The sequence below is a fragment of the Chiloscyllium punctatum genome, chromosome 17 (assembly GCF_047496795.1).
Source record: "Chiloscyllium punctatum isolate Juve2018m chromosome 17, sChiPun1.3, whole genome shotgun sequence".
NCBI lineage: Eukaryota > Metazoa > Chordata > Chondrichthyes > Orectolobiformes > Hemiscylliidae > Chiloscyllium > Chiloscyllium punctatum.
The window spans coordinates 83,679,676-83,705,719 of NC_092755.1; the positions used below are offsets into that span (position 1 = coordinate 83,679,676).

The following is a 26,044-nucleotide window of genomic DNA, read 5'->3' on the forward strand; positions in this document are numbered from 1 at the left end:
TCAGTTTATAACATTTACCACTGCAGAGTTCAGTCAGTGCAACAGCTAAGATGATTTGTTGCATGCACACAGCAGTGTACTTCTGGAACAAAATGTATTGACCTAAAGATTAAATGAAAAATGAATACATTTTGCAATCTATTTAGATCAGCTAATTCAAAATGAATCAGGATGATCAAATGAATTCATTACCAAGAATAATTATAACTTCTTCTGCAAAGAATTTGTATATTTTTTTAAAAAGTGACCATTGATAGTGAACACAATAATGTACAGCAACAATGTACCATATATTTTGACCGATGGCGATGATTAGCAGCGACACACAGCAAACATAGATATTGTGCTATTAGTTTAGATTAGATTACTTACAGTGTGGAAACAGGCCCTTCGGCCCAACAAGTCCACACCGCCCCACCGAAGCGTAACCCACCCATACCCCTCCATCCACATCTACCCCTTACCTAACACTACGGGCAATTTAGCATGGCCAATTCACCTGACCCTGCACATCTTTGGACTGTGGGAGGAAACCGGAGCACCCGGAGGAAACCCACGCAGACACGGGGAGAACATGCAAACTCCACACAGTCAGTCGCCTGAGGCGGGAATTGAACCCGGGTCTCCGGCGCTGTGAGGCAGCAGTGCTAACCACTGTGCCACTGTGCCACCGTTTAGCTTCTTTGTGAAAATGTTAACATTATTTTGTTGGCTGTAAGTGCTGTTAAAGAAAAAAATGTCATTTTACTGATGGTGACATGAAAATATGAAAGCTTTTAAAAAAGAAACATGAGTTTCATGTAAACCAAAAGTTCTTTGAAATTGCCACTGAGTGATAAACTCACATTTAGGTGAGTTTATTGCATTAGACGCTGACCAAAATCTCGTTAATTTATCCAAGAAGATTTTTATGTTGTCAATTCCCATTAAAATTTTGCTTCTGTTAATATAATTGTGCAACTTTTCTGTCTTTTCTAGCAGTTGTCAGATCCATACAGGCAGTCAATAAGAGTAAGTGAGATTAACTTTTTGCAATGGTTAATTGTCTTATGAATAAACCTTGCACTTTATTAATTTGGTTTGTTTCTATTCCAAAACATCTTGTTTATAACAGAATGTTTGAAAGTATACACAATGCAAGTCCCAAGTTTGTTTTTTGCTGACCTTGTTAATAACTAATTTTAATACCAGTTTGTATGGTTTTGTCTAAAATTTAAGTGGGCACCTCAAGCTGCCGACTGCCTTTTTTTGATCACTTCTGGCAGAATTACTCGATTATTGTGCTTCACAAAAACAATTCATTCTGCTGTTTCATGCTGATATATGAATGTTCATGCACCTGATTTCAACTTTATGGTCCAAAAGAAACGCAATGTGAAGAGTTATTTTTCTTTTCTCCATCTGCCTGGGAGTTTCTCTGGACTGTGCTTCATGCCTGCGGAACCCTTACATGGGATTTCTGGCACGTTTCCATTTTGACACATATTGTGGAAATTCTAATTAGATACTTCTTTCGGGGAAGTATGTACTTTGAAAATGTTAAAGATAAAAGGGTAATTTTGAAACTGAGCTTTTTTTAAATTTAATTCGGTTTGTAGATAACCTGAATTGTTGAATCAGATTTTTACAATGAGACATGAGCTTAGGAAAAACTCTGAAGTATGAAAATCATCATCATTTATTTACTGCTAAACAGACCATGATGTATCTAATTCAGTCACTGGTGTAAGGAAATGGCAAGCTTAAATTATTTCTGAACGTTGTAAAGACAACAACTCTTGTTCTTTGAAAGTTGTGGAAAATGCTTAAATAAAATTAAAGATTTCTGTAATCAAATAACTGTGTTTGCTCTGGTGGGTTGTGCAGTTGTAATAATGTGTGCATTTCTGTAAATATTATTTTGCCGGTGTGATTAAGTAATTTGGAGCAAATTAACTTAGTGCTGGTTTTCCCTCCATAATGCTCTAAATGGATAAACACAGCAAGTGTGTTCATATTTAAAATTAATACAGAATATTCAAAATGCATAGTTTCATGATTCTATGTGCCTTTTGGCTTAGTCCCAACCAAATAAATTATATAAACTTTACTGAACCTGTCCTATCTCCTTTCTGTGATCTACGTTGGGGCCCAATTTCAAATCTTATTTGCTTTTTAAGCATCATTTGAGAGTTTACGTGGTTACCCACACATCAAAACTTCTATTCCTGTAGTGATGCATTCATTGTGAATGCAACATTTCTTTGAAATCTATTGAAGTTTGTTTGCTTTCTGGCAACAAAGGATGAGAAATGAAGGCTTTATCACAAAGTTCTGACTTCAAAACTCTTTGTGCTTCTGCAAGGCTTTCTATCTTCCCTCAACACTTCTTTGCAGACTGCAATTGAAGGCCAAGGGGAAAACTTATGGATGACTTTGTTTTTAAAAAAAAATCAAGACATCTATTTTTGACATGGTTTCATCCATGAAGAGTTTATTTGTTTCATTTGTGTTTACTGTTTTCTTCCAGCTCCCACTCAAAAGGGTAAATCTACCTCAAAAACCAATGGGCGTAAGTATACCTTGAGTAAAAGTATTAATTGAGACCCCAGTTTGCCTGGGGATGAGTCCTAGGCCAGGGATTCCATTTCATAGAAGTCATTTTAAAGGCTGTCCTGGAATTATTTTGCCTCTTTTGTTTTTGGATTTCCAGAAAAATTCTTCAAAACATCCTTCACTATAAAATTTACTGGACTTGATAGCTAGACCTTGAATTTGATGGCACCAGGTATTTTTGTGGTCACAACTTCAGGCTCTTTGGGGCATTTCCAAATTAGCCTGCTCACTCTTTGGTTACCTGAAGATCTAATTCATCTTTTCTTCCCCTCTTAATTACAAGAGAATTAATGATAGAAGCTCTGAATACATACAGTTCTGACCGCTATTATCTTCTATATTCTTAAGCTTGACCTGCTCCCGACTTGCTCCCTATTCAGCCAAGGATAGTCAGTAATCCTGCTGAATTCTTCTACTTGTATTGTTCTCAAAATATACTTGTAAACTATTTTTTCTTTTTGATGGGGGTCAGGGTGGGTTGGTTCACAGCTGTTGGCTTCTCTGGCTGGTTTATGTACACATTTGGGCCATGATTAGGAAAAGTGAACTGTTTTATTTATTTTTCTTTTCCCCTTCCATCCTCCACTGTCACAGAAAAGGAAGCAGATTGTAATAATGGTAATTGGCAAGCTCTCGCTTCTTCAGTACCCAAATAATAAGCCATTATCTATCTGGGTAGACATCTTTACAATCATGATGCAGGGAGATTCAAATTACTTCAACCAGTATGGAATTTGTTAATGATAAGTACTGAATGCTTTGGTTTATCCATTGTTACTGGGTAAGCAGTTAGTGTGCTCTTGCACTATATTTAGTGAACAAGATATTCTGGAGTTCAGGGGAGTGTAACAAATAAGTAGCATGCTTAAGTGTAGTATTTAGTCTTGCACAGATGTCTGTGATTTATTGAATCTGCTACCTTATGCTTGTTAGTGCTGTTGATCTGGAAATAATAACATTGATGGCTTGGCTCTCAATAATAGAGACAGCTCAGCTGTGTACTATAATACCTTGGCTGCCTTATCTAACGCAGACATGTGCACAGACTTCATTTTCATTTCATGCCCCTAGTATCCAAATATCATTGGGATCATGAGATAATCATTCTTTAATTCTAAGCCCTCAAGGATGAAGGCGACCCAAGATTCTACCTTATGGGCGCATGTATTAACAGTCTACTGCTGTACACATTGGAAATTCAGTCAACTGTGAAGACAAGACATTGGTCAGTTTATCATAAGGAATGGATAAGCAGGTTATGGAATATGTCCCACTAATACTGACCTCTATTCCATCTCAAAATAATAATGTATCACCCTGAGAAAAATCAAGGGTCATTCAAGAAGAACTGTAACCCAAATATGTATTAATTTTGAGAAAGTTAACCATAGAAGTTGCCTGGAAAGAAGCCATGACAGACTGCTCCTAATATTAGTGTTGCATTTTGGACGTGCCTTTCATGAGATGTAGCCATGACACCATCAGGTTGTTTTACAATCTGCTATAGTTCCTAGTCAAGTTCTTCTCATTCAGAAAGAAGTGTCAAAATAAGCTGTGGCATGAGCAGAAGATTGTCCACCATAGGTGCAGTAATTCTTATTCTTCAAGTTCTCCTTTGCATAACAAATTTCCATTGCCTGAATTAGTGAGGGTGCTCTTAATCAGGCTTCTTACTTTCATCATGGAAGATAAGCAATCTCTTGCTGAAAATGAAGAACCGAGAACATAGCTTTACTGTTTCTGATTCAGCTGAAATTTAAATTATTATGATTTCTTCAAATAAAAGTAGCACTTTTATAAAATCAAAACTGTATTGTCATCTACATGTGTCATCTTGGCATTCCACTCCTAAATGCAGTAAGTCAGTTCAAATCTCATGTGCAAAGTGCATTCTATCTCCTGATTTACATATCCTTGTTCTGGTGTACATATGTTTATTTGTCGAATTAAAAGCAGTCTTACCATAGGATTGAAAATAATTTTTTATTCATACGGATTACCTCACGTTAAATATTTGCTTCAAACTTTGCAGCATATATATTTGGGTACACACCATTTTAGAAGGCTTTTGGCTTCTTATTAAGTGCTTTGCATTTTGTTTCAGTAAGCCTATAAACGTGCATGTTTTTGTTACTGCAGTTGAAACATGTCTACTAAAATGTATTGCATCTTGTGTCTTACAGAAACCTGGGAAATGGTGTGCTGTTCATGTGCAGATTGCCTGGCAAATCTACCATCACCAGCAAAAACTGAAGGTATTTAAAAAAACAAACCTTCTCAATCCCAGAATTGACCATTTTTGTTTTCTCTTTTCCCTAAGTATTTTTTTAAATATCAGTTTAAGTGAATTTTTTTTTCTTTATCCTTTCATGGGATGTAGGAATCACTGGCAAGGCCAGCATTTACTTTATATCACTATTACCCTTGAACTGAATCATTTGATAGATTTAATGGTAAATGTAGGGGAATGGGTCTGGGCAGGTTGCTCTTCAGTGTCAGTGTGGACTTGTTGGGGCGAAGGGCCTGCTTCCACACTGTAGGGAATCTAATATAATATAAAATAATTCAGAGTGCATCTAAGAGTGAACTACATTGTCATGGATCTGCCAATATATGTAAGCCAGACCAAGTAAGGACAACAGATTTCATTCCCTAAAGGATATCAGTGAATGAGATGGGTTTTTACGAGAATTCATTGCTTCATAGTCAACCTTACTGTGGATAGTTTTCAACTGACAAATTATTAATTGAATTTGGACTCCTCCAGCTGTCATTGTGGGTTTTCAACCAACAGTTTCATATTATTCACCTGGACCTCCAGATTACCAATCCATTATGCCATCATATTCCCAGAAATATACTCAACATTAGAAGCTGCCATGTATGTTAGAATTTTGGCAATGTATGTGAGCCATTTAGTCTCACCTCCTGTCTTCCCCTCTCAAGCAGAGCAACAATGTTTTTAAATAATTCTGTCCAAAATTATTAGCTGAAATCTCCTTTTTGTAAGTGCACTTAATTAAAAGGCAATCAACAGGAATACTGTTTACAAAAAATTAATTTTTCAAAAGAAGTTTTTCACATTCCCTGAGGAACTTCCCAGCTCCTATCTCCCATTTTATAAAGACAGAAAGCATTTTCAGCCAGTTTATGTTATGAAGCAATTGGTTACTTTTGGTGCATGATACTGAAGAACTTTATTGTACTTTTAAAGCAACAAATGCCAATGGACCATCACAAACTTGAAATAGGGGGCAAGCTGGACCTGTTTAGTCGACCACCTGCACCTGGAATATTTCCTGGATTCTCATATCCACATGACCTGGCCAGGCCCCTCTTCTCAACCACAGGTATGTCACCTGATGACATGAAATGTTTATTTCCTCTTCTCTTAGATTATACTTCATTCATGCTGAAACGCGCTGGAATGCACAACAATAGAGATGATTTAATTGGAACAGAGAAAATTTGTCAGGGAATTGGCAGGGTAGATGCTTAGAAAATGTTGGCCAAGAATCAACAGCATAAGGACACAATTTCAAAATAAGGGATTGGCCATTAGACTGGAGATAAAAGGTCTTCACTCAGTTCGGTCACTGGAATTTTGTACCTTTTAAGAGTAATGGATATTCATCTGCTGAGTATATTCAAAATAAAGGTTGATAGATTTTGGGGTGACAAAGGGAATTAAAGAATATGGTGAGAATATGGGTTGGTGGCACTGCAGTAAAATATCTCATGTTCTTTGTTGTTTGGCAAAGCAGTTTTGAATGTATTTTGTTTTTTTGCCTAATCGTAACCTCACAGAACCCAAGAGAATGGATTAGTGCATTTATCTTTCTGACACCTAGTACAAAGGAATGGCAAGTTTCAACTTGGGAATGGCGTTCTTTGGGTTTCTCGTTGCTCCTATTAATAAAGCATCCGATGGTTTTGTTGTCCGTCCAAGAAATCAGCAACTTTTTCAGAAAGCCTGTTTGCTAAATGTTGCATCCAAACTAGATGATTGAACCTGTGGAGTTTATTTGGTGTTTGAGATCCCACAGCATTGTCATGGTCCTGGTTTTAGGTTCCATCTCTGCTTGATACTTTAAATCATTCCAAAAATCTTGTAATCAATATCTTTAGTTTTAGGTTCAACCTCTTAGCAAGTGAGAATCGATCTAAAGTTCATCTTTCTCTGATCTTAATGGCAGTATAATATATATATATTAATTTTACACCTTGGTCTGAATTAAATCTTTAAACATTAATGAGTGTTTAGACTAAAGCTGATTTCAGTTTAAAATAATGAGCCATCCTTACTTCGACAATACAGATTGGACTTTGTTGGCAGCTATCCTCCATAGATTGGTGATTCATCCAGAATTTCAGTGCACTAGGTTCCACTTGCCTATTGGTCTGACCCCAAGCGCAACTAAATCAAGATCCTCCTCTGAACGCCTTTGCCCTAATCCTATCTCTGTAGTCCCGTTTCAGCCCTTACCTTCCTGAACTTCCTAACCCCTTCCATCTTACTACTTATCACTTCTTTCAATCATCTTTCCTAAAGTATTTATCACTGCCAGCATGTCGGGTGTTTACTACACGAAAGCCATGATGACGTAGATGCAGTTCACTAGATATCTGATGAAGGTTTCCTGGAAGTCAACAAAATATAGCGATTCAAAACGTTAACTAAATTACCATCAGATGAAATGTTCACTGATTGTGTATTGTTTTTATCCCCCTGCTGCTGGAACATTGAAAAACACCTCCCTCCTTCCAGGCACTGCAGATGTGCTGATATCTTTGGTATCCTAGTAGATATGTGTTAACTTTGACTAGCTGTCCAGAAGACAGATGGTTGGCTGCCCAGCCAATACTGTGTTCGATAACGTACTGCCACTTTGCAGCATTTCCTTTTGTTTCTCTGGTGGATCTTCATTATCGCCTTGCTGGTGTCCTGTGCATTACAAAAGTTTGTAAGTGATCTCATTTAAAACCCGTCACTCGGGTTCTCATCTGTTAGATGTGTCCTGAGATCTTGGCGGATTGGAAAATGACAGCCGCCATCAGTCATTTGGAAGGAGAGTAAAAGATATGTTTCAATGCATTTCCATTTCAACAGAAAGCTGCCTCCTGGGTTGATGATATAGTAATAATTTGAACTATATGTACGTGTTCACTGAAATGACCCTATGTATCTCTATTCTCTGATGACTTGTTAACAGTATTGATGGATTGTTGCTTTCAGCTTTTCTTGACTCCTTTATCCTTCATTTAACCGTGGCTTTTTTTTGTCCTTTCTTTGTAGGTAATGCACATCCAGCTGCAACCACCTTTGGACCTCCACCTCATCACCACAGCAACTATTTACCCACTGGTCACCTGGCAGGTGAGAACTGTGGGCTGGGGAAAGGGGATGAGTGAGTGAATATTTACAAATATGCAACCTTATACTTGGGTTTGACAAAGCAATTGCTCACATTGCATTTAGTCACAGCTAAATAAAATTATGATCAGGTTTTCTTTCACTTAACAGTTCCCTCAGCTGCTTTCTTTTCCAGAAGGGATACTATAATAGTACCTGTTGCAATTCAGCGGGTTGCAGTACCTTGTGATATCACTGCTATTTCCTGGTTTTAATAACGAAGGCTCCACTAGCGTTTCAACATCAATTTATAAGGTGCCGGTTCACTCTTTTGCAGCTACAAAGTCTACTCCTTGGACTTGAAACCAACTCTGCTGTTTTTTTTTAAAAGGCTTATTTCACTGAGATGGAAAATTCTGCACTAATGACACTGCAGCCTGAAGGCATCAGCTAAACAGAATCTTACATGGCTTCCTCTACCTATGAAAATTCACCTGGTCATTGATATAGCTGATTGAATAAGTTTGAGTCATAATTATGGAGGACTTAAGGGACTGAAGTTCAGTAGCCTTGACAGAACCCAACATGAACATCTGTGAGCAAATTATTACTGAGTAACTGTTGCTTAATGGCACTGTTGCAGATGCTTTTTGCTTACATTACTGAAGATCAGGAGTAGGATTATGCAATAGTAATTGGCTAGGTTGGATTTGCCTTGCTTTTACTAAGCTGACATACCTTTGTAATTTTCCACGCTGTTGAACAGATCCCAGTATAGTAGCTGTCCTGCAGCAGTTTGACCATGGGAGTGATCAGTTCTGTAACACAATTTTTTTTCCAAGTCTGCGTGAAATGAGTCTTTCTTGATCCCTGAATATAATCTGACTGTCAATGTTTGCTGGTTCCAAACCTTCGACAAGACTGGGCTATGGTTCTCAAACTCTTTTTTTTGTTGTTGTTGAGGAATCCCTTTTCAAATAGATTAGCAATCTCAGATTAGACCATAAAACACAGGAGCAGAAATTAGGCTATTCAAGTCATTAGAGTCTGCTCTGCCATTCAATCATGGCAGAAGATTTCGCAACCCCATTCTCCCGCTTTCTCCCCATAACCCTTGATCCCCATGACAATCAGTGACCTGTCTATCTCTGTCTTAAATATCCTCAATGACATGGCCTCCACAGCCTTCTGTGGCAAAGAATTCCAAAGATTCACCACTGTCTGGTTGAAGAAGTTTCTCCTTATCTCCGTTCTGAAAGGTCTTCTCTTTACTCTAAGGCTGTGCCCTTGGGTCCTAGTCTCTCCTACCAATGGAAACATCTTCTCAACATCCACTCTGACCAGGCCCACTCTATATTGTATAATTTTCAATTAGATTCTCCTCCCCCACCACCACCACCAACTCCCCATCCATCTAAACTCAACTGAATATAGAGCCAGACTCCTCAAATGTTAAGCTTTTCATTCCTGGGACAATTCTCGTGAACCCCTTCTGAATCCACTCCAGGGCCAGTACATCCTTCCTGAGATATGGGGCCCAAAACTGTGCACAATACTCCAAATGTGGTCTGACCAGACCCTTTTAAAGCCTCAGAAACACATCCCTGCTTTTATATTCCAATCCTCTCAAAATAAATGCCAGCATTGCATTTGCCTTCCTAACTACTAACTCAACCTGCAAATTTCCTTGAGAGAATCCTGGACTGGAACTCCCAAGTCTCTTTACACTTCAGATTTCTGAATTTTCTCCCCATTTAGAAAATAGTCCATGCCTCCTCCTCTTACCAAAGTGCGTGACCACACACTTTCGCACATTGTACTTCATCTACCACTTTTTGCCCACTCTCCTAACCTGTCCAAATCATTCCTGCCGCCTCAATGCTACCTGTCCCTCCGCCTATCTTTGTATCATCTGCAAACTTAGCCAGAATGTCCTCAGTTCCTCCATCTAGATCATTAATGTATAAAGTGAAACGTTGTGATCGCAACACTGGCCCTTGCTGGACACCACTTGTCACCAGCTGCCATCCTGAGAAAGACCCTTTTATCCCTACTCTCTACTTCCTGCCAGACAGCCAAGCTTCTATCTACCTTGCCTCTAACACCATGGGCCATTATCTTACTCAACAGATTTCTGTGCAACACCTTGAAGTCCAGGTAGATGACATCCAGTAGCTCTCCCTGGTCAAACCTGCTCATTACCACCTCAAAGGACTCTAGCAGACTCGTCATGCAAGACCTGTCCTTGACAAAACCTGCTGATTTTGCCCAACTTTACCATACATTTCTAAGTATTCAGAATTCTCATCCTTCACAATGGACTTCGAAACCTTGCCCACCACTGAGGTTAGGCTAATCAGCCTATAAGTTTCTGTCTTTTGCGTTACTCCCTTTTAAACCAAGCAAGCAATTTTCCAGTCCTCTGAAACTCTCCATTACTGAAAGGTGCAAGTACATTGCTCAATGCAGTCTAAGGCTACTGGGAAAGATGTAGAGGCAAATCTGAAATGAAATTATAAAGAGGTACAAGCATTATAGAAAGGTATAACTAAGGACTTTAAGTACCCCAAATATAGGTTCAGATAGTGGTTATATTAAGGACAAATGAGATAAATCATTCTTAGATTGTGTTTAGGAAAGTTTTCTAGAGCAGTATATGTACAGTCCAACATGACGGCACAGTTAGACCTGGCTCTCAGGAGCAAGGTGGTACAAATTGATCAACTATTAGCAGGGGAACATGTAGGGTGAAGTGATCATTGTATCATAAGATTTAGAATGATGGTGGAAAAAGGAATGGGCAATCCAGAATAAGAAGTTAATTGGGGAAAAACCAACTTGAATGGGGCAAGACAGAACTGAACCAGACACACTGGAGTAGAAGGTTGGCAGGAAGGCCTGTAGTTGAATATTGAACTATTTTTAAAGAGATGGTTTGGATATGGTCAAGATATATTTCCTCAAAAGGAAAAGGAGGGCAAATAAATCCAAAGCTCTCCTGGATGAAAAGAAGTTACAATTATGATAAAGCATGCACTGACAAGAGTCAAATAGCAGATACATATGAGAACCAAGTTGAGTGAAAAAGCAAATAAGAGAAGCGAAAAAAGACGAGCGTTTAATGTAAAGGGAACGCCAGACTTCTATAGGCCAGTAAAATTCTGTGTCTTACAGTTGTATTCTCCACAATCACCTGATGAAGGAGCAGCACTCCAAAAGCTAGTGCTTCCAATTAAATCTGTTGGACTATAACCTGGTGTTGTGTGATTTTTAATTTTGTACACCCCAGTCCAATACTGGCATTTCCAAATCAAGATTTTATAAACTTCTATACGGTCACCCCTCAAACTCTTCTGCTCCAGTGAAACATGTCCCAGTCTGTCCTTATAACTTAAACCCTCCATTTCCAGCAACATCCTGGTAAATCTTTTCTGAATCCTCTCCAGCATAACAATATCCTTCCTACAACAGGGCAACCAGAGCTAGACTCCATACTCCAAAAGAGGTCTTGGGTAGTAAAAGGAGGAATAGGGCTCATTAAGAACTAACATGGAAATTTATAGGTAAAAGAAGGGAGCACATCTGAGATAATAAATGCATGTTTAGTATTTATCTTTACTAAGGAACCAGATGCTATCCAAGTAATTTGACAGAGGAGAAAACTTAGTCACGGAAAAGGTTCAAAATTGATGAAGCAGTGATATCAGTTAAGCTGTTAATACTTGGAATTAACAAAGCACCTGGACAGAATGGAATGCATCCAACAATATTGAAGGAAACAAGAACAGAAATTATATAGGCACTGGCCAGAATCTTTCGGTATTCCCTGGACACGGGGGTGGTATCAGACAGCTGGAGAATTGCAAATATCATGGCCTTGTTTAAAAAAGATACTAAAGAGAAGCCCAGCAATTATAGACTAGTTAAAGTAATGGAAAACCTTCTGTAGAAACAGTAATTTGGAATAGAATTAATAGTCATATCGGCAAATATGGGTTATTTAGGGAGAGTCACCATGCATTTCTTAAGAAGAGTTCTTTGAAGAGGTAGTACAAAGAGTTGATGAGTGTAATGCTGTTGATCAGTGCACATGCCAGATTTTAAGAGAAACATCATAGCTTATGGAATAAAGGGAACAGTAGCATTGTTGCTGAGTGATAAGAAACAGTAACCAGTGGTTAAGAGGCATAAAAGTAAATGTGATGTGAGAAGAAATGCTTCCACCTAGCGAGTAGTTCAGGTTTATAATGCACTGCTTGGGATTGTGGTGGAGAAAGGTTAAATCGAGGCATTCAAAAGGGACTTACGTGATTATTTAAATAGAAATACTCTGCAACATTTATGATTTGGAGATGCTAGTGTTGGACTGGGGTGTGCAAAGTTAAACATCACACAACACCAGGTTACAGTCAAACAGATTTATTTGGAAGCACTAGCTGTTGGAGCGCTGCTCCTTCATCAGGTGGCTGTGGAATATAAGAACTTTTGCTATTAATTCTGTGTCTTACTTATACTCCACAACCACCTGATGAAGGAGCAGCACTCCACAGCTAAAGCTTCCAAATAAATCTGTTTGACTGTAACCTGGTGTTGTGATTTTTAACTCTCTACAACATTATGGGGAAAGGCCAACAGCATAGTGCTAAGTCAGTGTTTATTCAGACAGCTGGTGCAGACAAGGTGGGTAACATGCACTGCACAATAACAATTCCATGATTCTTCAAATACAGAAATAACAGCAAGCTGAAACAAATTGCCTGAGGGAAAGTAATTCCATGCCACTTATTTTTCGCACTTAACCTTTTAAACAGGGAGTGTTGTCTGAAACTTATGATTAGATTACTTACTTTGGCCCAACAAGTCCATACTGACCTGCCAAAGAGCAACCCACCCAGACCCATTCCCCGACATTTACCCCTTCACCTAACACTACGGGCAATTTAGAATGGCCAATTCACCTAACCTGCACATTTTGGGATTGTGGGAGGAAACCTACACAGACACGGAGAGAATGTGCAAACTCCACACACAGAGTCACCTGAGGCGGGAATTGAACCCAGGTCTCTGGCGCTGTGAGGTAGCAGTCCTGACCACTGTGCCACGTGCCGCCCGTGTACATAGAATCACACAACACAGCATTTTCTACTGTGATAATCATAAATATCTTCAAGGGATGTTAGCTTCAAGGATAAAATAGCTCTTTTACCTAAACCAGCATGTACAAAAGAAACATAGGCAGTGTAGTTGTTAATTGTAATTACATCAATTTCGGTATAGTTTTCGTGAGTTCTTGTCAAATGAGTTAAAATGAAAGTTTATCATAGTAAAACATGCTTTCTAGTAGATTTTCTGTGTGGCAAGTTAGAATAAAATTATCTTTTAAATATCACACTGGAGCATTCTTTGAGTCTGGTGTGAATAAGAAACCTTAGACAAATTGAGTGTGAAATCTTAAGGACTTGGTGTTCTACTTTTTTTCTTTATCAGTGGTTGGAAAATCTAGTTTTAGGATATGAAAATAAATTTTAACAGTCAAGTCTGGATATTTTCAGTTGTTTTGAATAAATAAATAGAATTAGAATCCGTACAGTGTGGAAACAGGCCATTTGGCCCAACAAGTCCACACCGACCCTCTAAAGAGTTTCTCACCCAGACCCATTCCTCTATCCTATTACTCTACATTTCCCCTGACTAATGCACATCGTCTACACATCCCTGAACACTGTGAGCAATTTAGCATGGCTAATGCACCTAACTTGCACGTCTTTGGACTGTGGGAGGAAACCTGAGCACCCAGAGGAAACTCATGCGCACACGGGGAGAATGAGCAAACTCCACACAGACAGCTGCCCGAGGCTGGAATCAAACCCGGATCCCTGGCACTGTCAGGCACCAGTGCTAACCACTGAGCCTCTGCGCAGCCCACAGGTGCAGAACAAAAACACCTGTTCTCAAGTCATTGAACTTTAGTTTAACTAACCTATATGCCTGCTGTTTTACTAGCTTGGAAAAGTTTGCACGCGTTCAGACAGGTTTTATTAGGCAGTTAGAAACAAGATGCTGCCTGGTATTAAAGTGAGCTATTTATACATCAAACCTTCTAAAGGAATGGTCAACACCATTTTACAGTAAATCTCACCTGAGAGTCAGTCTGCAAAATTAAATGCATATCCTCAGACCTCTAAGTCTTTTCTAGCAATGGCTGACTGTTTTTTAAATCCATGTCATTTTACAGATCCATTCAGTCGAACAAACACCTATGGTGGCCTTGGAAACCTCAGCACGAGTGCCTTTGGAGGATTAGGCAACCCAGCACTTGGTTAGTGGACATTCGTATTGTAAATCTAAAGTATCATTATTCATTGTGTTGTCCTAACACTTTTTTTCAGATAATGTATTTATTTAGATTGGTATTATCTCTGGACTCTTAATCTAGAGACCCAAATATTTTCTCCTTTAATGTCTCCCACTTTATTCTGGTCAAAGGGTGACCGTGGGTACCTGCATTGGGCCCAGTTGTGCCTGAATCTTTACTTGTTCCAGTCCAATAGTGGCCCCCATCCACAACTCGTTCTCTAGTACGTCATTGACATCATCAGTGCTGCTTTCCCCTCTCATCCGGAATGGGAAAAGTTATTTCACTTACAATTGCCACCCTGCTCTCACTTTCACCAGTCCATCTCTGACTCTTCCCTTCCTCGACATCTCTGTTTCCATTTCTGGGGATAGGGTGGCCACCAATATCCATTACAAACCCACCAACTCTCATACACTCCCATTGATTATACACACACACTCTGCTTGCTACAAAGACTTTATTACATTCTCCCAGTTCCTCCATACCTGTTTCGATGATGCCAACTTAGACAAGGAGGCCTTCACAATGTCCACCACCTTCCTCAACCAAGGATTCCTCGCCACCATTGTTGACAGGACCCTCAGCCATGTCCGATCCATCTCCTGTACTTTGGCTCTCACCCCGGTCTTCCACACAGCAATAGAGGCCTGTTATCCTCACCTACCAACCCACCAGTATTCGCATCCAAAGGATTAGCCACCATTTCTGACACCTCCAATGGGATGCAGCCACCAGACAAATATTCTCAACTCTCTTGTCAGCCTTCTGCAGGGACTGTTCTCTCTTGGATACCCTGGTCCACTCTTCCTCCACTCCAAGCACCTTCCCTTGCAGACACAGGAAGTGTTACATCTGCCCAATTATTTCCTCCCTCCCTCCCTGCTCACTATCCAGGGCCCCAGACATACCTTCCAGGTGAAGCAGTGTTTTACCTGCATTTCATTTAATCTAATCCACTGTATTCGCTGCTCACAGTGTGGGACCTCTGTACTTGGCCAGACAAAGCACAGATTGGATGAAGGCTTGCAGAACACCCATGTTCTGTATACAAAAATGGCCCTGACCTTCTCGTTGCCTGCCACTTCAACACACCACCATGTTCCCTGGCTAACATCTCTTTCTCAGGCTTTTTGCAATTGCTCCCAACGAAGCTGAAAGAACAGCACCTCATTTTTCACTTGGGAACCCTACAGTTTTCTGGACTCAATATCAAGTTCAGTAATTTTAGGGGTGGAACACTTCTTCTCCCATGTTCTTACTCCAAACCCCACATAGCAGGCCTTGTTGTAACATGGGCTGCTGGTCCCCATTTAGCAGCTATCCACTTTCCCAGGCTGACCTTTACCCATTCCTTTGTCTGCCCAACTGTTGTTCGTTCTCTCAGGGCTCCATCTCCACCTATCTTTTAGTCTTTTCCCATTCTCCCATCCCATCTTTATCATATATACCAACCTTTTTCTAGCTACAGTAAGTTCTAAAGAAGGGTCACTGGACCCAAAACGTTAACTCTGCTTTGTGTTCACAGATGCTACCAGACTTGGTTTTCCAGCAATTTCTGTTTTTGTCCCGGTAATGTTCAGGGGACCTGGATTTGAATTCTACCATGGCAAATGAATTGAATTCAATAAAAAAAAATCTGTCCTTAAGAATCTAATGATGACTGTAAATCCATTGTCAATTGTCAGAAAAACCCATCCAATTCCCTAAAGTTCTTTAGGGAAGGAAATTGTCAGCCTTCCCTAGTCTGACCTGCATATGACTCCAAACCCCCAGTAATGTAGTTGACCTTTAACTGCCCTCTGTGCAATTAGGGATGGGCAATAGATGCAAGCCCTAGCCAGTATTGCCCTTATCCCATGAATGAATTTTATAAAAAGGAAGGAGTGCAATTACTTGTTTTTACTAGCTGTGGCAGTTTGCCAATGTGTTTTCTTCATGGAGAAGTTAGCTATCTTAATAGGCCATTACAATACACACCGACCTCGCAGCCTCCGCGCCCCCACCGACCTCGCAGCCTCCGCGAACGCCGCCCAGACAGCCACCTCTGCGATCGCCAGGAAGACCATCGCCAACAGATTCGCGACCTCTGCGGCTATCGAGAATAACACTGTCTCTGTTGTCGCCACAGCCACTTCCGTCCCTTAAGTTGCCACCGCCGCAGCCACTTCCGCCCCCGGTGACATCACTAACCTGAATGACCACAGCGCCGCATGTGTCTCCGCCCCCACGCCGATCTCCGTCACCATGCCTAACCCCACCCCCACGCCAATCTCCGTCACCACGTCTAACCCTGCCCCCACGTTGATCTCCGTCACGTCTAACCCCGCCTCCACACCGATCTCCGTCACCACGCCCAACTCCGCCCCCACGCCGATCTCTGTCCCTGCCCCCACTCCCAGCTCCAGCCCCACACCAGGTCCTAGCTCCCAGCCCTGCCGTGTTTTCACCATCCCTCCAGATCTACCCCTCTCTGAGGATGAAAGATCAGTCCTCAGCAGAGGCCTCACCTTCATTCCCCTACGCTTTCGGATTAACGAGTTCAACATGCGGCGTGACATCGAACAATTCTTCCGCCACCTTCACCTCCGTGCCTACTTCTCCAACCAAGATTCTCGCCCACCCTCTGACGACCCTTTCTCCCGCCTCCAACACACCCCATCCTCCTGGACACCCCGTGCTGGCCTCTTACCTGCCCTCGATCTCTTCATAGCCAACTGCCGCCGCGACATTAACCGCCTCAACCTCTCCACCCCTCTCACCCACTCCAACCTCTCACCCTCGGAACGTGCAGCCCTCCACTCCCTGCGTTCGAATCCCAACCTCACTATCAAACCAGCAGACAAGGGAGGCGCGGTGGTAGTTTGGCACACCAACCTTTACACCGCTGAGGCTAAACGCCAGCTCGCAGATACCACCTCCTACTGCCCCCTTGACCATGACCCCATCTCCCACCACCAAACCATCATCTCCCAGACCATCCAGAACCTCATCACCTCAGGGATCTCCCATCCACTGCCTCCAACCTCATAGTCCCACAATCGTGCACTGCCCGTTTCTACCTCCTACCCAAAATCTACAAACCTGACTGCCCCGGCCGACCCATTGTCACAGCCTGCTCCTGCCCCACCGAACTCATCTCTGCATACCTCGACACGGTCCTGTCCCCCTTAGTCCAAGAACTCCCCACCTATGTTCGGGACACCACCCACACCCTCCACCTCCTCCATGATTTTCACTTCCCCGGTCCCCAACATCTTATCTTCACCATGGACATCCAGTCCCTGTACACCTCCATCCCTCATCACGAAGGACTCAAAGCCCTCCGCTTCTTCCTTTCCCGCCGTACCAACCAGTACCCTTCCACTGACACCCTCCTTCGACTGACTGAACTGGTCCTCACCCTGAACAACTTCTCTTTCCAATCCTCCCACTTCCTCCAAACCAAAGGAGTAGCCATGGGCACCCGCATGGGCCCCAGCTATGCCTGCCTCTTCGTAGGATATGTGGAACAGTCCATCTTCCGCAGCTACACTGGCCCCACCCCCCACCTTTTCCTCCACTACAGCAATGATTGTATCGGTGCTGCCTCGTGCTCCCATGAGGAGGTTGAACAGTTCATCCACTTTACCAACACTTTTCACCCCGACCTCAAATTCACCTGGACTGTCTCAGACTCCTCCCTCCCCTTCCTAGACCTTTCCATTTCTATCTCGGGTGACCAAATCGACACAGGCATTTACTATAAACCGACCGACTCCCACAGCTACCTAGACTACACCTCCTCCCACCCTGTCCCCTGTACAAATGCCATCCCATATTCCCAATTCCTTCCTCTCCACCGCATCTGCTCCCAGGAGGACCAGTTCCAAAACCGTACCACCCAGATGGCCTCCTTCTTCAAGGATCGCAATTTCTCCCCAGACGTAGTCGACGATGCCCTCCACCGCATCTCTTCCACTTCCCGCTCCTCTGGCCTTGAGCCCCGCCCCTCCAACCGCCACCAGGACAGAACCCCACTGGTCCTCACCTACCACCCCACCAATCTCCATGTCCAACGTATCATCCGCCGTCATTTCCGCCACCTCCAAACAGACCCCACCACCAGGGACATATTTGCCTCCCCTCCCCTAACAGCGTTCCAAAAAGACCACTCCCTCCATGACTCCCTCGTCAGGTCCACAACCCCCACCAACCCAACCTCCACTCCCGGCACCTTCACCTGCAACTGCAAGAAATGCAAAACTTGCGCCCACACCTCCCCCCCTTACTTCCCTCCAAGGCCCCAAGGGACACTTCCATATCAGTCACAAATTCACCTGCACCTCCACACACATACCATCTATTGCATCCGCTGCACCCGATGTGGCCTCCTCTATATTGGGGAGACAGGCCGTCTACTTGCAGAACGTTTCAGAGAACACCTCTGGGACACCCGGACCAACCAACCCAACCACCCCGTGGCTCAACACTTCAACTCCCCCTCCCACTCCACCAAGGACATGCAGGTCCTTGGACTCCTCCATTGCCAGACCATGGCAACACGATGGTTGGAGGAAGAGCGCCTCATCTTCCGCCTGGGAACCCTCCAACTACAAGGGATGAACTCAGATTTCTCCAGTTTCCTCATTTCCCCTCCCCCCACCTTGTCTCAGTCAAATCCCTCGAACTCAGCACTGCCTTCCTAATCTGCAATCTTCTTCCTGACCTCTCCGCCCCCACCCCACTCCGGCCTATCACCCTCACGTTGACCTCCTTCCACCTATCGCATTCCCATCGCCCCTCCCCCAAGTCCCTCCTCCCTACCTTTTATCTTAGCTTGCTGGACACACTTTCCTCATTCCTGAAGAAGGGCTCATGCCCGAAACGTCGATTCTCCTGTTCCTTGGATGCTGCCTGACCTGCGCTTTTCCAGCAACACATTTTCAGCTCTGATCTCCAGCATCTGCAGTCCTCACTCTCTCCATTAACACGCACACACACACACACGTCCTGCTGACATCTTTGCCAAGTCCCTTTAAAAAATCAGAAGAATGCAGCTGATGATGTGATAATGTTGCATTGCTTATCCCACTTTCTAAATCTCGCAATTATTGCTGTCATGCAGGTTATGTTGGAGCTGCCCCAGCAGCGTGAGCATTCTTTCTCAATCAATAGTACAGACATCAGACTGAGTTTTTACACTTGACTCATTAAGGGACTCGAACCATCTGGGTGTAACAAAGACATTCTGGCTTCATAAGTGCAAGCTTCCACCAGTATAGCTGTATGGTGGCATGGAGTATGCTCCATCAAGACTAAATGTCTTTACTGTGTCCCTGTTCTAAGTCTACTTCAAATAAACAACTCAACTGTGAAAACTTGACTGTCAATGTCCAAATCCAGCTCCAAGTGTTTTTTGTTTGGCTTGGCAAAACAGTACATCATAGAATCTTGTCCATCATGTGATTTTAAGTATTCCACTTAATTTGTTTGTTTCCCATATATTCTACTTGCCTAGCTTCCAACAGTATGTTTGGTCACAAAGAAGCTCCAGGAATACAAAGCCTCAACAATGCTCATGAACCGTGGAACCGTCTCCATCGAACTCCACCTTCATTTCCAACCCCACCACAGTGGCCAAAGCCAGGGGAGTCTGAACGAAGCTCCTCGGTAACTAATCACGACAGAGACCGAGATTTGGAGAAAAGAGAATCTTCACTTAAAAGTGACAGAGAGAAAGAAAGGTACGTGCCTAACTATATCATCTTGTTCAGTGGGAGTTCTCTATCAGTAGCGTTCCCTGTGTGAACACATTCTATCTACGTCACTTCATGTGTTATAGGGTTGATTCTTCTTGATCTGAGCATCTTCCTCCATAGACTAATAGTTCTGTGCACATCCGGTTCTCACAAACATTTTCCAATTCATCATGTGAATAAGAACATGTTACAAAGAATGTAATCATCAAGAACAAATTGATCCAATTTTTGAACAGTGTTCACTGTTGCTGTTGGAAAGGGTGCTGTGCATATGGACTCGCTTCACTGGGACAATTTTGATTACAATGGGACTCACAGAAAGACACAGGATGCCCTTCTTCCCTTACACCCCACTGCAGAATGAAGCAACCATCATCTGAAATTTCCAGCAGTTTATAATATTCAATCGTAGTTTGGATGCCAATGCTAATAGGATATCCTGTCAGTGGGCCTGTATTTTGCAGCAAACCATTGCACCAAACCAAGTTGTGGAACATTAATGCCCACATTTATTTGTAATCTGGAAGATGATGTCACCCATAGATAAATAATCCCTTCATTTGTGTTTATTTTGCAAGGGGGATGGGCAACACAAATCATTAAAGAATCAAATGTAAAATCAGTTCTAGAATCCCACAGTGTAAAATCTTTGGGAGTCTTAATTTGTCTGTTCATTATATTAGAATCATCGAATTTTACAGCACAATGAGCCTGGTCTGCCTTTCACGCCTGTGCTAATTCTCAGGAAAAGCTATCAATTTAGCCCTGTAGCCCTGCAAATATTTCTTTTCCTAAATCACTTTTGCACATTATTGTTGAATCTGCTTCCAAATTCCTGCAAAAACATTACAAGTTATTGCTTAAAAAATATTCCTTATCAAATATCTAAACAGTTTGTTATTTCTGACTTAAAATGAATACCATTATGTTTTGTTGACTGAATCGAGCAAACATTCAGTTATAATTCTGCGATTCTATGAAAAGACATTTCGGCTCTGCGTAACTGTAAGAAAAAAAAGCCTCATTTTGATATATGCAGCTGTCCATCAGCATTACAAAAGAGATAACATTAACGTTCTATGTATCAACCACATGCAACGTTTCACTTTAAAAGGTCCCATTGACCTGTGAGATATTTCCAGAATTTCATATTAAAAATGATTTGCCTACAAACTTTCCAAACTTTTCAGGTTAACTAGATTTGAATAACCGATTATTTGTTTGCAGTACCGTGCAGTTTAAAACATTGGCATGTTTTTCTAGGGACGGAGTGGAGAAAAACAGGCACTCCAACCGATCATCACCAGCATCTGCCCCAGTCAACCATCAAATCAACAACCTCATCCACAGCAACAGCCGAAGTATGAATGATCCAAACAGACACCACAGCAGCACCGAGCGAGATCGGTCAAAGGAGCTGGAGAGGGAGCACACAGACCCACTGAGAGAGTTCCCCGGCACTGAGCATAAAATCAAGGAGAACCGGTCGCCAGTAAAAGATGGGCAGAGCCATGAGAGACGACTACCCCCTGAAGAAAACACAAAACCAGTTGTGAGGCCCAATTCTCCATACAACAGAGGTGTGCTGAGTGAAAGCATGAAGCTCAGCAATTCAGTGAGCAAAGACAGTGAAAGGAAATCAGAGCCGTCCTGTGACCTCCAGAAAATAAAGAACGATGTAAAGATAAAGGAAGAGCGAAAGGAGGATAATGAGGTGATGGTAATAGGTTCGGACTCATCTCAGCATCCAAGGAACAATGAGCCACCTCACCACACATCCATACACGGACTTTCACTGGGTCATTCTATGGGGCCCATGCCCATCACAATGAGCAGCATCCACCAGATGAACAACATGAACGTGCTGGACCGTGCACGAATGGTAACACCTTTCATAGGCATGAACCCGCTGGCGGGAAGAGAACGACTGCCCCACCCTGGATTTTCATGGGATCCTGTCCGGGATCCTTTACGAGATGCATACCGGAGCTTTGATTTGCACCGCAGGATGGAATTCCCTTTACGCACAGATTCCATGCACCGGTTCCCAACATCAGCTGGTTTCTATGAGCATGATCGTTCATTTAGAGACAGGGAGCCTCATGACTACAATCATGAGCATGTTCTGGAGGTCAGACGTGAACAGGAGCGCTTACGACATACAGATGAAAGAGAACGTTTGCATCTAAGGGAAGAATTTGACCGTGCTAGGTTACATGCCTTGCACACGTCTGCTATGGATAGTCACTTGGCACATGTGCCGTCTTTTATGCCTCATATAAGTGGAATGCACTACCCAAGGCTAAGTCCATCCACTGCCAATCACAATGGTATTTTGAACAGGACCCCACCAACTGCAGCATTGAGTGCTCCACCTCCTCTTGTACCAGCAGGCAGTGCACGGTCTGTCTCTCCCCGGAGGACTACACCACTCACTAACTCAGAGTCCCGGGACTACTCCCCTTCTCGTAATCCCAAAGAAGTTGAGGCAAGGTAGTTCTTGGACCTGGTGACGGCTGTCCTGTATATGAGATCCTTTGATTCAAATAATGCACTGCAACAAGAAGAGAACCCTGTAAATTTATAGAATTGAAGCACAGTTGAGAGGGATATAAAGTCTGAACTTTGATATCAGAAGATTGCTTATAATTGGAATTAATATATTATCAATTATAAATCTCTAGATTTCTTTGTGCAGAGAAGAATTCTGAAATCATGTTTGTACATTTTTCCAATATTTGAAACCTAATTTGTATGAATTTGTAATTTTATTATTTCACTTCAATTTGTTTGCTTTTCAGTTTTGTGTTCTGTTTTTCAGCAGTTACAGGCCTCGGACTATCTTAATAATACCCAGGGTTTGCTATTGGTATCATTAATCAAGATACCAATTTACAATGAATCCACTGTGATGTTTCTTATTGAGGCCAAAAATGACTTTATTTGCTTCCCAAAAATGTCTGTGTATTCTGAGAAATGTACAAATCTGAATTTGTTTTGCCTTATTAACAATTACAAGATATGCAGAACAGGTCCTTGTGGTTCGTGTACAAATGTAAATACTCTGTTGATACTCAGAACATGCTAATTAAATTCTTTACTTAGGTAGCCTTTATAAAGGGTTTCTGAAACCAGAACAGCTCACTGGATATTTGTAGCACAGTTATTCCTATAGTGTCACGTGGAAGTGTGCTTGAAGCTCAGTTTCAGAGAAGCATATTCAATTCAACTATGCAAGAACCGCAGGCAGGTCTTTCACAAAGGCTGCGCTACCAAACTAATGGCAACATACTGTGGGGTGGGGGAAAACTACCGTGTGCAACAGTGGAGACATGTAAATCCATTAAGCAGACACAATACAAGAGGGAGAGACAAAAACTGTTGGACCAATTAGGCACCCAGTTCAGAGAAAGATTTTATTTCTCAATCCACTACACAGACAATGTATTGGGAGAAATTCTTAGTGGCTGACAAGGACATTCAGTGTGGACCTTGTGTAATTGTGCAGTGTTTTTATGGAATCTGTATACAAAACAAAGTAGTATTTTAGGATCAAATCTCATAGTAACATTTCTAATAAAATACTGTTAGCAATGAAGTGCTTAAACAGGTCTTTCTTGCAGTGTGGTTCTGACTGAACTACTCTGCCTGATTCTTCATTTCTTGGTCATATGTAAATTTTGCCATGTTTTACTTGCTGGACAAAAAAAGCAGCATCTGTGTTTATATATCTGGGCTTTTACTCTGTAGTTACTTCATACATCAGCTGCCATTTCTTTCTTTCTGCTCTGTACTTTGGTTTCTGTATTTTAAACAGACTTGATTCCTGTAGATCAATGAGACAAATACAGCATTGATTTTGAGACAAAATGGTTGTTTGTTTGTTGTGTCAGAGGTCATACCAATTCAACTGGTTAACACCACCCCTTGAGTAGTTGATGCAAAATTGTTTTGACAATCCCTACAGAGAAGCTGTATGCCTGTGGCAATGCTTTTTTTGTGATCTTCAGCTGAGAACTATACGGTCAGTAGTTACATTATTGGATCAAGTAAAAAAAACCTTCAAAATCAACACAGGGCCTTTGTTTCCCTGTTCATTCCCAAGCAAAAATCTGTTTAATATGAAAATATCTCACTGGTTTACTTATTAGAGGATGTGATACATTGTAATTCTCACTGCAATTCTATCCGTGCAACTTATGGGTCCTATCATCCAACTAAACCATGGCAAGCTCATGAGGTTAATGTTTTTTTTCATTCATAAACTGTGAATGTCACTGGCTATGCCAGCTTTACCCATCCCCAAGGGGACACATTTAAAACTGAAAAGAATTCAGTGAGCAGTTAACAACCACATTGCTGTGGTCTGGAATAGTGTAGACCAGACCAGGTAGCATGGTTGGATGGTAGATTTCCTTCACTGAAGTTTGTTAATGAACCAGCTGACGACAGTTGACCATGGGTACTTGATTACCATTCTCGTAGCTTTAAATTGCAGATTTTTGCAAAGAAGCTGTGCCATGCTTTGTTTCATTGTATTCAGCACTTGTTTTCTTTCACATTACTGTGTATTTGTACTTAGACTTTATTTTCCCCTCATCTTGTATACTTTGTTCTAATTGATAGGGTCCTGAAGAGTTGCCTCAATGACTCCCATCCATGACTTTCCCTCGCCATTCCTTATTACACCCAAACCATTTCCCCATCATAATTTGTTGCGCTTGTTTCACAACTTACAACGGTTGGATATCATCCTTAATTAACAAAGCTACCCCACCTCCTTTTCCTTTTTGCCTATTCTTCTGTAACATCAAGTACCCTGAAATATTGAGTCCCCTTGGTCATATTTTATGCTGAATTTGTTGATCTAAGGTAACAGCAGCAGAAAATGCTGCAATTAGCCTGAAGTTCCTGAGTTGGAGAAATACTCGAAGGAGAAAATGAGGACTGCAAATGCTGGAGATCAGAATTGAAGAGTGTGGCGCTTGAAAAGCACAGCGGTCAGGCAGCATCTGAGGAGCAGGCGAATCGATGTTTCGAGCATAAGCTCTTCAGGAAGATGAAGAGCTTATGCTTGAAAAGTCAATTCTCCTGCTCCTTGGATGCTGCCTGAGCAGCTGTGCTTTCCCAGCACCACCCTCTACCCAAAGGACTCAGATTTAGGTTGGATAATGACAAAATCAACATAAGGAAAAATCTTTTTACACAGCAAATGGTTAGGATGTGTGTGTGGTGGAAGCAGATTCAATGGGTAAAGGTAATAGGATAAGCATTGAAAGAGGGGATTTTCAGAGGAAGGGCAGGCCAATAGGCCTAGCTGAATTGATCTTGCAGAGAGCCAGCTCAGACACATTGGGTCTGTAAGCATTGTGAAAATTGTAGGATTGTCAATAGAAAAATTATTACTTGTGAAAACTATCCATCTTACATAGTCATGAACTGTGCTTCAGAGCAGCATTGCAAGAAATTTTCAAATATTTGCATCTCATTTGATGCATCATGTTTCATGTTCAAAGGATAAATTGAACATTAAAATGTCAAACCTTTCAAACTGCACTTAAATGTGAGAAGCAGCTCATCATAAACAAGCTATAGCTCTGTGAATCTATATAAAAAAGTTTTAAAACGCTAGCATTCTGAAACATTTTTCAACTACAAATTTCACACTACATATAAACATTGCAAAATCTCAGTTAAGCACAGCAGAATGTAGAAAATAGGAGCTAAAGCAGGCAATTCAGCCCTTCAAGCCTGCACCGGTATTCAATATGATCATGGCTGATCATTTAAATCGGTACCCTATTCCTGCTTTCTCCCCATTCCTTTGATCCCTTTAAGAACTACAACTGTTTCTTGAAAACATTGAATGTTTTGTTCTCAACTGCTTTCTGTGGAAGTGTGTTCAACAGGCTTACCACTCTGGGTGAAGAAAATTTTTCAAAAATGTTCCGAATAAATAAACTTGGGCAATATTAGAAAGTGAGATGAATGTTTTTCAGT

At 41.7% G+C, this 26,044-nt stretch overlaps 1 protein-coding gene across 11 annotated transcripts in view; it reads left to right on the top strand.

Annotated features, from left to right (window-relative positions):
• The window catches only part of fbrsl1 (fibrosin-like 1), a 1,025,915-nt gene extending 1,002,001 nt beyond the window's left edge, over positions 1-23,914 (top strand). For 6 of the 11 annotated variants that reach the window (XM_072587705.1, XM_072587708.1, XM_072587713.1 and 3 more), the window contains 8 exons: positions 979-1,011; positions 2,510-2,551; positions 4,779-4,850; positions 5,810-5,945; positions 7,892-7,972; positions 14,184-14,267; positions 19,804-20,029; positions 21,308-23,914. In XM_072587705.1, coding sequence (XP_072443806.1) covers positions 979-1,011; positions 2,510-2,551; positions 4,779-4,850; positions 5,810-5,945; positions 7,892-7,972; positions 14,184-14,267; positions 19,804-20,029; positions 21,308-22,541 — 1,908 coding nt within the window. In that variant the 3' untranslated portion in view covers positions 22,542-23,914. The remainder of the gene's footprint in view (positions 1-978; positions 1,012-2,509; positions 2,552-4,778; positions 4,851-5,809; positions 5,946-7,891; positions 7,973-14,183; positions 14,268-19,803; positions 20,030-21,307) is intronic. The other 5 variants (XM_072587711.1, XM_072587715.1, XM_072587709.1 and 2 more) reach the window with 4 other exon arrangements.
• Positions 23,915-26,044: the final 2,130 nt, after the last annotated feature.